Source organism: Pseudorca crassidens, chromosome 1 (genome assembly GCF_039906515.1).
Source record: "Pseudorca crassidens isolate mPseCra1 chromosome 1, mPseCra1.hap1, whole genome shotgun sequence".
Classification (NCBI taxonomy): Eukaryota; Metazoa; Chordata; class Mammalia; order Artiodactyla; family Delphinidae; genus Pseudorca; species Pseudorca crassidens.
Genome location: NC_090296.1, coordinates 182,860,505 through 182,874,643, shown reverse-complemented (window position 1 = coordinate 182,874,643; position 14,139 = coordinate 182,860,505). Strand labels below are relative to the sequence as shown.

The 14,139-nt window shown below is 36.3% G+C and overlaps 1 protein-coding gene across 1 annotated transcript in view; it reads right to left on the bottom strand.

Annotated features, from left to right (window-relative positions):
- MALRD1 (MAM and LDL receptor class A domain containing 1) overlaps positions 1-14,139 on the bottom strand; it is a 596,783-nt gene that overhangs the window by 532,300 nt on the left and 50,344 nt on the right. Inside the window, exon 6 of the mRNA XM_067730697.1 lies at positions 6,912-7,008. Coding sequence (XP_067586798.1) covers positions 6,912-7,008 — 97 coding nt within the window. The remainder of the gene's footprint in view (positions 1-6,911; positions 7,009-14,139) is intronic.

Genomic DNA, 14,139 nt, shown 5'->3' with positions numbered 1-14,139 from the left:
ATTAAATGTTGTATATTATCTTTAATTTTTCACTATTTATACAATAACCGCAAAAGTACTGTAAATAAAAATAGCAAAATAGTCAATTATAAACTGCATGGAATTTAAAATTCAGCTTGTATCAGTTGCTATTAAATATCTTCCACCAATATCAACCACTTCTACTACCTTTAGTCCCCCAAATTGGAATTTGCAAGCACAAAAACAATGATATGATGGGGGTTAATAAGTTGTCAATCAACTAATCTCCTGGACAGCTTTTTATTTTAGTGCATTCTATTTCAGAGCTCAAAGCTATTTAAAGGTGTCATTTAGCTATTTAAATAGCTCAAAGCTATTTAATATATTCATATTCATTTTCTCTCCCTCCCCACACCCTCTCTTTTTCATTTTTATATTGCACCACAATCCAGCAGTAGAAAATTACGTTTGGCATTTTAAAATTCTCCATCAATGATGTACAATCGGCAGGATGAAGCTTTGCCAACAATTTCAAAGTCTCTATACCAATGAAGACACATGTGTAGAGCCTGCCATCCTTCAAATCTTATCTTTTACAAACAAGTTATGTGAAATAGGCCACATAACTCAGATGGAAGAGAATGAAGTCCAAGCCTCAAGGCCATTGCAGCAAAAGTTATAACTGACATCCACTTTTGACTCCAGGGGCTTTTGACAATTTCTTTATCAGTTTTCTTAAAACATCAATGAATTTCAGTGAATAGTCATTAGATCTTAAAAGGTAGCTAGAAGTTAATAAGATAAAAAAGGTAACTAGTTAAATAATGCTTATTTAACTGGATAATATATAAGCATTATTCAGGTTCTCATTAAGGAATAATTTGTGTATTTGGAATGTTTTAAAATGAGACTAAGGCAAAGTCCTGGCAAACCAACCTAAAAATATTCACAGAATATTCATGATATTTGATTATGAGCCCTAACATGCAATCTTTATAAAAATATACAGTAATTTGCTCAAGAAGCAATGTTATTTAAGAATCAGTGATTAAGCACATTCTTATTTAGTCACAGTCACAAACCTGGGTCTTTTTAGACTTTGATAAAGTCTAAACAGGTCTTCCTTTCAATAAATGTACAGTGAATACTCATATCTTGGGAAGGGCAGTAATTAGAAAGATACTGTTTGAAAGTGTGGGAATACTCTAAAAGATTTCGTTAATATTATAAAAAGAATTTAGTTTTATTTTTCATCTTGAAAATATTCAGAAACCACGAAAATACCTATATTTAGGGCTTTTATAAAGAGAGCTGTATTTCTATAGAAAAGAGTAAGTAGAGAGAATCAGTTATGTTTCTTCCCTAAAGATAATACTACACTTAATAATCTATATGGTGGATTACTCATCATCAGAACTTTTCCAATTGTAAAGAGCTACTATTTCTTTTTTAAAAATTATATACAGTAAAATTATACTTTTGGGTATTTATTTCCAGGAGATTTCGACAAACATAGAGCCATGATCTGCAAATCCATCAATATTTCATTTATTCAGTCAGGGTTGTCCCTAGTTGTTTAGTACCTTGCTCTTATGGGCTGAACTGTACCCGCCACTCCCAATTCATATGTTGAAGTCCAAACCCTCAGCACCTCAGAATGTGACCATATTTGGAGGTATACAGAGGTAATTAAGGTAAAATGAGGTCATATTGGTGGGTTCTAATCCAATATGATTGGTGTCCTTATAAGAAGAGGCATTTAGGACATCGACACACACAGAGAGAAGACGGTGAAGATCCAGAGAGAAGACAGTCATCCCCAGGCAAGGAAAGAAGACTCCAAAGAAAGCAAACTTGGTGACACCTTGATCTTGGACTTGCAGCCTCCAGAATCATAAGAAAATGAATTTCTGTTGCTTAAGCCACCCAGTCTGTGGTATGTTTTTATGGTGGTCTTAGAAAACATGCACTGACCCTGGGGTGATTAGGGCAGGTACATAGTGACCCAGAGTGTGAAAGCCTAAAGTGGCTGGGGTGGGTGCTCTGGATTGGTCGGTTTGCATTTGAAACATACACTGTAAGGTGAGCTGTTTCACCGTCTCTAGGAATTGGCTCACCCTGGAAGAGACAGTCCCTCCAGGGTCAGCAAGACCCCAGACATCAAAGCATAAGAACACAGAAAATAAAAACACAGTAATAGAATTGCTCCCTACTCTCAAAACAAAAAAAAAAAAAATTAGAACAAATTTTTGAAAGCACACTGGTTTGAAGAAATAAGAAAATAAAGAAGTCTTGTCAGAAAACCTATGTATCTTAGAACCATTTTTATAACCACAATAACCCCCAAAAGACATATTACAGCATTCACTTCCAAGCAGTATTCATTTCCAAGTACTATATTTCGGCTATAAAATGACAAAAACACTATGTTTCTACTAAAATATGGCAAATGCTTGGCCCAGATTAATTCATCCTAGATAAAAAATCACATTATATAGTTTGAAGACATATCTTTATTTTTGATACTAAAACAAAAACCTAAAAATAATATAATATTTCTTAGCATAAGCGTAAGTACTGCTTTAAACATATTCCCATGATATTTTATTTAAACCTGATTTTTATAGAATGGTGCTGTAGCTTAAAAGAAAGAAGAAGAATTCACACAAAATCCCAAATACTTGATGTTTAGATAATTGCACATATTCTTTATTCAATCAATTATTTATTAAGTACTTGCTCTGCACTCGGGATCCACAAATGAGGAAGACACTACTAACTTTGCCCTCAAGAAACTCAGCATTTAGTTGTAGAGATAAATTAATACACTCTGTGTGTGTGTGTGTGTGTGTGTGTGTGTGTGTGTGTGTGTGTGTGTGTGTGTGTGTGTGTTTGTTTGTACAGGGAGTGGGAGTGGGGGGGGATTTTCTGTAAGAGAAGGCTTCTCAGAAAAGAGACATTGACTCAGTCTGGAAGGCTATCTAGTAGCAGAACAGGCCAAAAATTTTTTTCATGAAATAAGAAGAGGGAGCAAGGTTTGAAAAGATACCCAAGAATGAGATAACACTGTGTTGCTGGATTCACAGGTAGTTCTTTTTGGCCAGAATATGGGAATTCTTGGGGAAATTAAGAAGGAAGAAGTTGGGCTGGTGCCTAAGAGCAGGATCCTGGTGAGCTTACGTCATGACAAAAAATTTCAATTCCATTCTGAAGGCAATGAGACTTACTGATGGATTTAAACAAAATAGAGATTGGTCACATTTGGATGTTAGAAAGTACAATCTGGTAGATAGCAGGGAGTAGTGAACAGGGGAGTGAAATAGACTGAAACCGGAATTTTTAACAATCCAAGAGAAAAAAAATGGGGCAAACAAAATCAGAGTTGGATAAATAATAATGAATAAATAAGTGGAGACAATTTGAGAAATATAAGGACATTCCCTCAATAACGTTTTTAACCAAATTAATGTGGAGGTGAGAAAAGGAAAGAAGGATTTAAGGACAACTCCTTGGCTCCTGAGTGAGACCAAACAGATGCCAACAACTAAAACAGGGAACGCAGGAGAAGGAACAGAATTTGAAAGAAGATTGGAATTTAATTCTAAACATACTGTTGTTGAATTTCTGTAGCAAATATATTTGCACCCTCGACTTATAAACCTGTTCCCCTTGCCTGCCTTTATTACAGAGGCCACATCTAAATCTTCAGTTTTCTTAGTCTCCCTGGCAACTAAGGCTGTCTGCCTGAACATCACCTAGCCGATGAATGACATGTCCGAAACTACGTCACTTCCCGTTCCTTCCTTCCTCCTGCCCTGAATGTGAGAGGTTATTCTATGAGCATAAGATGACAAGCATGAGGGAAATACAAAGGAAATCTGTTAGTCCGTGAATTTAGCAGTATCAGAGTTGAAGAACCTATGCCATGACTGTCTATATCCTCTATTAAGTCATCTAAGCAATCTTTTCTGTTTTCTTGCTTCCAAATGCATACCTAACCCTATTGTCCATTGGAGTAGGATTTTCTGATGGAAATGTCCAGAAGATGTTAGGTTGTATCTGCCTGCTTCCCCTACCTGGACTGTCACCACCAGGACCGCATGAGACTGAAACCACAGACTCTAGTCATCCAGAACCCTGCTCCAGGGCAGTCACGGCCAAGTGCAATAATCAACACGAGACTAGGTCTTGTGGATCCCAAAAGGTTAGTTCTGTTCTTAAACCTAGGATTGGCTGACTTCACAAAAATTTCCTGAGAACATTACTTTAAATGTAGGCTCCATCCTCAGTGATTCCCATCTATCAGGTCTGGAGTGAATCCCAGAATCTATCGCTCTTCTATGTGATTCTGATGGTTAACTAGGTGCAGTCTATCCTGAGAGTGCCTGAACTTGACTGCAGAGTCTCATTTGAAAATTTAATGCTACTTAACTTTACCACCTCTCACATTCTCACCATTTACAAAACAGAAGTCCATCCAAGTGCCAGTCCTATCCCATGATGCTTTATCCTTTTTCTCCATTATTCATCCTCACGCTGCTGTGTTTTCCTCCTTCTATTTGAAAAACAAAAAACAAAACCCCTGCACTCTCACCTTCAAAGAGTCAAAGTACACTCTGTGACCTTACCTGAGTCCTGGCTTTCCCCAAAAAGAGACCACTTCCTTTGTAGCTTTCCCAAGGGGAGACCTTCTTTTCCAACGCCCCATAAAACAAAAGGCCTAAAATTAAAATTGTCATCCTTCTAAATCCCCAATGTTGCTTCTATACAATGATTCATTCTTCCATGTTGTAAACACATCTTGGCCCATGACATCCAACTTATAGCCCTGTGTCATCCATGCAGGAGATCTGATGTCCATATTCACTAAAGACTTCAGTCTTGGATTTCAAAGTCTTCTTCTCTAGGCCTTTTCCTTGTAAACTTGTATAACTTCAATATCCATGTAAAAGGCCTGCCCAATAATTTAGCTTTAAAGTTCATGTCTCATCTTCAGTAAACTTTATTTCTACACCAACTCAAAATAATAGGGTGATAACACTATCTAGAACTATTCTTAGAAATTGTAGACTCCAATATTTTTTCTATGTGACCACAACTTTTCCTTGAATGTCCAACTTTCTGATGCTCTCACTCCCACTACTATTGCTTTTTTAAAAAAATTCTACGGTGATTTTAAGGAGTTCTTTTAAGTGCTTACTAAAAATCTGGCATTCGTCTTCTGAGTAATTATTATAGCCCATCTACACCAGCCTCTGTCCCAGTGTATGGATCATGGGTAATTAGGGAAATGGCTTTGGTTCCCAGAGCCAAAGATGAAGAGTAAGTTCATGTTTGAAATGATAGCAGAGTCCTATTACAAGCGATCTCAAGTCCCAAGCACAGCCCAAGCATTCTCCTGTGTAAATCTGTAATGTAAACAAAGTTTCAAGTGCAACAGCCAGTTCCTAACTTCCTGATGGTTCAGAAAGTCCAGCCAATAGCTGATTTCACTGCTTTATTCTCCTTTGAGGGTGATCAGCCAGACTGGGCAATAAATAGAACTATTAGGGATCATTTTCTTTGGCAGACCTCAATTTCTGCAGCAACTATAAAACTGAGAATATATAAAGACCCTGCTGAAGTGATCAGGGTCAGGGACTAGGTGTCTCATTAAAACTCAAGCATAAGCAGGCTGTGCTCTGGCCTCAGGAACGACCATGCACAGTAAGAGAAGAGGAATTATTAGGGGACATTTGAATGGCAGATCATACTTTGTCTGGAGTTAACAATGTAGTCTACACTGGTATATTGATTCTCTTCTGATAAATCTAATAAATATTATCTTCTTTTAGTGAAAAGGCACTGATGTTTATACTTAAATTATTTACTTCTAGGAATGGGTGGAGGTTATAGTCTGTTCCTTTAAAGTTCTCCATTTCAATTTACCTATGTTTCAATTTATCCTATCATGATTTCTTACTAACATATACTGAGAACTGACAGTACAAAGATGAAAGAGATCTTTATGTGTTCCAGTGTTTAGAAGGTGCTGTCATCAGCTCCTGTAAAACCTTATCTTGGTTTGAGTGGCAAAAGACACATACCTGTAAGCTCTTATCATAACAGCAGGAGTGCTTTTTAAACATCAAAGCGCAATACCCGTTATCAAGTTTCCTTGATTTCTCTTAGGGAGACCAATCCATCTCTTCTGTTACTGGAATATTTTTTACCACGACTACCATATCTTTGTACAAAATTAGAACTGGGAATCCTCTCTACAAAATAGCTATCTTTATTCTACTATATCATAATAAAATTTCAAAAGGAAAAATATCTATCAAATATCTACAATACATATCTGAATATGTATAGTTATTGCTTATTAGACTAAGTTAATTTTATCATTACCAATTTATATTTTAAACATTGAACATTTCTATTGAGAACAATGTGACTGGTGAATTGAATATTATACAGTTAATATAATCAAGGGACCGCTATGGATGACTTTTTAGATCTGTGTGGTTTATTGATCTAGTTGTTTCAGTCTAAATAGAAAATAGATTATAATTAATATATTTCTCTATTTGTGTCTTTCAGTGGCATAGTCAAATTGATTCTCCAAGAAGATAATTTCAAGTCTATGGAGGCCAGTTTTCTCCCGATCTCCTAGAAGGCATAGAGTTCGCTGAGTAAGATTTAACTAAACAGTGTAAACATGGCTACAAGGTTCCAAATCTGAGACTAAATTACACCCTTCAGCTCTTCATAGCCTCAGCAGTGAAAAATACCCTGCCTTCACCTCTAGCACAAATCTAGTCATTGTTACACAGTGTATTAGAACAATGGGAAATAGCTCACTCTAAAGCATTAAGTAAAAATAAAGAGCAGATCAAAGTCATTATACAATAGTTAAACTGCACTGCATTTATTATACAATAAGGATCAAAATAAGGAAAAGTTCTTACCATTTGCAGGCAAGCAGCCTGAGCTGAAGGATATATCATCAATAGCTATGACTTCATCCTGTTCATGAGTTGAAATCATCTGGCCTTCAAAAACAACCTGGATAAGAAAAATGAAATAAAACAAAAACAAAGAGCAAGGAACATGATTACCTGACAGTCTTATAGCACAGAGCCTACAAATAAGAAACATGTCACTTCCTAGAAGCACTTGGGTGACCATACCAATTCCAAGTGGAAAGAGATCTAAACGTACATTCTGAAGAACAAGAAAATGTACAGTCATCTCTATCCCACATGTCTAGGTTAGGTAACATGTTTGTGAAATGAAGCAACAGTCACCTGGTTTCTGCCCCATATCATCTCCTAAGTTTGGTTCCTATGCATTCATACTATTTAGTATTTACCAGTTCTTGGACCCATGCTCCATCTTGAACTCTTGATTCTTGGCATTTTTCATCTGTGCTTCACTTCCACCTCTGGTTCTCTGAATTTTACTCACAGTCCTGCCTTGGATGTCCTTGTGGTATCCTCCTGCACATTTTCTGCCATTATCTAGACGCAGCTTGGGACACTGACTGGAGATCATTGTTCAGCGACTTATTGTTAAAATGACTGAATGTTATATTGTGATGTGAAGCCAGCCCAGTCTCCACCAGGAAATTCTCTGGTATAATGAATCTGAGAAACTTAGAAAGATCAAGTAATCCTAATTACTTAAATCAATAGAAAATTGGTGTGTTGGTGGGAAGTATTATCCCACTTTCACTAATGAATACCAATGATGTGTGAGGCTTAATTCATGGATGCATTAAACTTGTGTGCACTGCTCAGCCTTGTTCATAATATAAACATTTTATTATGCCAAAACATCACACTGCTTCTTAGCTTAACAGATGGTCTGCATTTTTCTGTGCTGCATTCTCTTTTGTTTCTGTACAAGATGTACTAATACATTTCTTTTGAACCAGACGCTATCTACTAGTCTATTAAAAATATAAGAAACATCCATAATGTGTCCAGCAAACCATCAATATATAGCCCTCAGAAAGTCATCTCCTCTTCACATAAAACAGAATAACCATGTGACTAATTATAAGTCAGGACCATGCTGGGAAAGGTCTATCAAATTTTGTTACATAGGGGTACTTTCATATGAGGCCAATATAGCACAGTGACTAAAGTGTATATTTGGAACCAGACTCCTTAAATTCAGATCCCAGATATACCACTTCATAGCAAGAAGATCTTGGAGAAGGTGCTTAATATCTCTGTGCCTCAGTTTTCTTTGTAAAAAGGTACTGATAAAAATAATAAGTTATTACCTATATGATAAGGTTTATGTAAGGATTAATGAGTTATTACATGTACAATTGCACTTGGCCTATAGTTGGCATTAGTGTTAGCTATTATTATAACATAGTTATTAAAATATTTAAGCTATTGGATGAATAGTGTTTACCAATAAAAAAAAATCTATTCTCTACAGATTAACTTTATTCTTCTTGAAAGCTTTCTCACATAGATATATTCCCTAGTTCTTGCCAAATTAAGCATATACCTGTAGCAGCCACATTTAAAGAGAGAAGTGGAAATAAGTCTTAACTAATCTCCAGTCTCTTCTTTTTTCCTCTACACCCTTCCTGAAAACCCATTCATCCTCAGGGCTTTAACTGTCACCCAGGCTGATGACAAATTTACATCAGGAATGTCAACCTCTCTCTTGAGCGCTCCTCCCACATCTCCATAGCCATCTCCATAGCTGGATATTTTCACTCCGATGACATGAAGTCACTTCTGATTCATAACGTTCTTTCTCCTCAACTAGGACCTCTCCCCTGACACTCAAAACTTCAGAAAACTGCTCAAAACTTCAGTGCTCAAAACTCTAAAATGGTCTTTGGAATGACTTTTTCCTCCAGTCACATGTCCAATCAGTCAGGACCTATTAACACCCCCTCCTTTCCATCCCTGTTGCCACTTGTATATCTTCACACCTGATCTAATGAAGTAGCTTTTAAATTACCTTCTTAACTTCAACCCTCTCCTCACCAGAGTTTGCAATATGTATTTATTCGATTCAACTGAAGAAGTGTTAGTATGAAAATCGGCTGCCTTTTGAGCCCACTGGCACAGAAAGAGGAAACGTTTTCCTTAGGTAAAGAACAATTCCTCTAACTGTAGGGAAATTACTAATGGACCTGTGAGGCTATGAAACAGAAGACCCACCAGGCACAATGAGATACACCAGTTAAACGTATTTAACAAAAAGATTTACCAGGGATTTTGGTTGGGATCCTGCAAAGAGGGATAGGTTGAATGAGTTAAAGAAAGTGGAACCCCATGATAATTTTCTACAAAGAGAGGCCCTATATTCAGAAGTTATGTTTGTAATATGGTAGTTATGTTTCTAAGAAAAGCAATTAACATTCTTTGTTTTCTCCAAAACTTTGGCAAACAAGGTTTTCCAAACATCCCCACCTCACTTTTCTGTGTTAGGTGAAATAAAGAAAAGAAAAGGGAATTTCCTGGTGGCCCAGTGGTTAGGACTCTGTGTTTCCACTGCAGGGGGCAAGGGTTTGATCCCTGGTCAGGAAACTAAGATCCCCCATGCCGCGGGGCATGGCCCAAAAAAACAAAGAATAGCAAAGTAGCAAAATAAAAGCAGATCACAACACAGATAATGGAGTTAGGAGTTTGGCAACATCACAAAAGTCAGGTATTGCCTGCACCAATGCAAAAATAAACATGAGACACAGAGACCTCTGGGACAACATTAAATGAACCAACATTCGAATTATAGGGGTTCAAGAAGAAGAACAGAAAAAGAAACGGACTGAAAAAAAATTTGAAGAGATTATAGTTGAAAATTCCCTAATATGGGTAAGAAAATAGTCAATCAAGTCCAGGAAGTGCAGAGAGTCCCATACAGAATAAATCCAAGGAGAAACACACCAAGATACATATTAATCAAACTATCAAAAAAATAATACAAAGAAAAAATATTAAAGGCAGCAAGGAAAAAGCAACAAATAACATACAAGGGAATCTCCATAAGGTTAACAGCTGATCTTCCAGCAGAAATTCTGCAAGCCAGAAGGGAGTGGCAGGACATATTTAAAGTGATGAAAGGGAAAAAACTACAACAAAGATTACTCTACCCAGCAAGGATCTCATTCAGATTCGATGGAGAAATCAAAAGCTTAATGACAAGCAAAAGCTAAGAGAATTCAGCACCACCATACCAGCTTTACAACAAATGCTAAAGGAACTTCTCAAGGCAGGAAACACAACAGAAGGACAAGACCTACAATAACTAACCCAAAATAATTAAGAAAATGGTAATAGGAACATACATATGGATAACTATGTTAAATGTAAATAGATTAAATGCTCCAACCAAAAGACATAAACTGGCTGAATGGATACAAAAACAAAACCTGTATATATGCGGTCGACAAGAGACCTACTTCAGACCTAGGACACATACAGACTGAAAGTGAGGAGTGGAGAAAGATATTCCATGCAAATGGAAATCAGAAGAAAGCTGGAGTAGCAATTCTCATATCAGACAAAATAGACTTTAAAATAAAGACTATTACAAGAGACAAAGAAGCACACACATAATGATCAAGGGACCAATCCAAGAAGAAGATATAACAATTGTAAATATTTATGCACCCAACATAGGAGCACCTCCATACATAAGGCAAATGCTAACAGCTATAAAAGGGGAAATCAACAGTAACACAATCGTAGTAGGGGACTTTAACACCACACTTTCACCAATGGACAGATAATCCAAAATGAAAATAAATAAGGAAACACAAGCTTTAAATGATACATTAAACAAGATGGACTTCATTGATATTTATAGGACATTCCATCCAAAAACAACAGAATACACTTTCTACTCAAGCGCTCATGGAACATTCTCCAGGACAGATCATATCTTAGGTCCCAAGTCAAGCCTTGGTAAATTTAAGAAAATTGAAATTGTATCAAATATCTTTTCCGACCACAACACTATGAGACTTGATATCAATTACAGGAAAAAATCTGTAAAAAAAAATACAAACACATGAAGGCTAAACAATACACTACTAAATAACCAAGAGATCACTGAAAAAATCAAAGAGGAAATCAAAGAATACCTACAGACAAATGACAATGAAAACACGATGATCCAAAACCTATGGGATACAGCAAAAGCAATTCTAAGAGCGAATTTTACAGCAATACAATCCTACCTCAAGAAACAAGAAACATCTCGAATAAACAACCTAAACTTACACCTAAAGCAATTAGAGAAAGAAGAACAAAAAAACCTCAAAGGTAGCAGAAGGAAAGAAATCATAAAGAACAGATCAGAAATAAATGAAAAAGAAATGAAGGAAACAATAGAAAAGATCAGTAAAACTAAAAGATGGTTCTTTGAGAAGATAAACAAAATTGATAAACCATTAGCCAGACTCATCAAGAAAAAAAGGTAGAAGACTCAAATCAATAGAATTAGAAATGAAAAAGGAGAAGCAACAATTGACAATGCAGAAATACAAAGGATCATGAGAGATTACTACAACAATATGCCAATAAAATGGAGAACCTGGAGGAAATGGACAAATTCTTAGAAAAGCACAACCTCCTGAGACTGAACCAGGAAGAAACAGAAAATATAAACAGACCAATCACAAACACTGAAATTGAAACTATGATTCAAAACCTTCCAACAAACAAAAGCCCGAGACCAAATGGTTTCACAGGTGAATTCTATCAAACATTTAGAGAAGAGCTTACACCTATTCTTCTCAAACTCTTCCAAAATACAGCAGAGGGAGGAACACGCCCCAACTCATTCTATGAGGCCGCCATCACCCTGATACCAAAACAAAGATGTCACAAAGATGTCAAAAAGAAAGACAATGATGTCACAAGGAAAGAAAACTACAGGCCAATAGCACTCATGAACATAGATGCAAAAATCCTCAACAAAATACTATGAAACAGAATCCAACAACACATTGAAAGGATCATACACAATGATCAAGTGGGGTTTATCCCAGGAATGCAAGGATTCTTCAATATATGCAAATCAATCAATGTGATACAAACAAACTGAAGGAGAAAAACCATATGATCATCTCAACAGATGAAAAAAAGCTTTCAACAAAATTCAACAACCATATGATAAAAACCTTACCCAAAGTAGTTATAGAGGGAACTTACCTCAACATAATAAAATCATATATGAAAAACCTACAGCCAACTTCATTCTCAATGGTGAAAAACTCAAAGCATTTCCTCTAAGATAGGGAACAAGACAAGGTTGTCCACTCTCACCACTATTATTCAACATAGTTTTGGAAGTTTTAGCCACAGCCATCAGAGAAGAAAAAGAAATAAAAGGAATCCAAATAGGAAAAGAAGAAGTAAATCTGCCACTGTTTGCAAATGACATGATACTATACATAGAAAATCCTAAAGATGCTATCAGAAAACTACTAGAGCTACTCAATGAATTTGGTAAAGTAGTAGGATGCAAAATTAATGCACAGAAATCTCTTGCATTCCTATACACTAATGATGAAAAATCTGAAAGTGAAATTAAGGAAACACTCACATTTACCATTGCAATAAAAAGAACAAAATACTTAGGAATAAACCTACCTAAGGAGACAAAAGACCACTATGCAGAAAACTATAAGACAATGATGAAAGAAATTAAAGATTATACAAACAGATGGAGAGATATACCATGATCTTGGACTGGAAGAATCAACAGCGTGAAAATGACTATACTACCCAAAGCAATCTACCGATTCAATGCAATCCCTATCAAACTACCAATGGTATTTTTCATGGAACTAAGACAAAATATCTTAAAATTTGTATGGAAACACAAAAGATCCCAAATAGCCAAAGAAATCTTGAGAAAGAAAAACAGAGCTGGAGGAATCAGGCTCCTGGACTTCAGACTATGCTACACAGCTACAGTTATCAAGACAGTATGGTACTGGCACAAAAACAGAAATATAGATCAATGGAACAGGATACAAAGCCCACAGGTAAACCCATGCACGTATGATCACCTTATTCGTGATAAAGGAGGCAAGAATATAAAATGGAGAAAAGGCAGCCTCTTTAATAACTGGTGCTGGGAAAACTGGACAGCTACACGTAAAAGAATGAAATTAGAACACTGCCTAACACCATACACAAAAATAAATTCAAAATGGATTAAAGACCTAAATGTAAGGCCAGACACTAGAAAACTCTTAGAGGAAAACATAGACCAGTCTATGACATAAATCACTGCAAGATCCTTCTTGACCCACCTCCTAGAGAAAAGGAAATAAAAACAAAAATGAACAAATGGGAACTAATTAAACGTAAAAGCTTTTGCACAGCAAAGGAAACCATAAACAAGACAAAAAGACAACCCTCAGAATGGGAGAAAATATTTGCAAATGAAGCAACTGACAAAGGATTAATCTCCAAAATATATAAACAGCTCATGCAGCTCAATATCTAAAAAACAATCCAGTCCAAAAATGGGCAGAAGACCTAAATAGACATTTCTCCAAAGAAGATATACAGACTGCCAACAAACACATGAAAGGACGCTCACCATCATTAATCATTAGAGAAATGCAAATCAAAACTACAATGAGATATCATCTCACACCAGTCAGAATGGGCATCATTAAAATATCTAGAAACAATAAATGCTGGAGAGGGTGTGGAGAAAAGGGAACCCTCTTGAACTGCTGGTGGGAATGTAAATTGATAGAGCCACTGTGGAGAAGAGTATGGAGGTTCCTTAAAAAACTACAAATAGCACTACCATATGACCCAGCAATCTCACTACTGGGCATATACCCTGAGAAAACCATAATTCAAAAAGAGGCATGTACCAAAAATGTTCATTGCAGCTCTATTTACAATAGCCAGGACATGGAAGCAACCTACGTGTCCATCAACTGATGAATGGATAAAGAAGATGTGGCACATATATACAATGGAATATTACTCAGCCATAAAAGAAACGAAATTGATTTATTTGTGGTGAGGTAGATGGACCTAGTGTCCATCATACAGAGTGAAGTAAGTCAGAAAAACAAATATTGTATGCTAATACATATATTTGGAACCTAAAAAAAAAAAAAAAATGGTTCTGAAGGGCCTAGGGGCAGGACAGGAATAAAGACGCAGACATAGAGAATGGACTTGA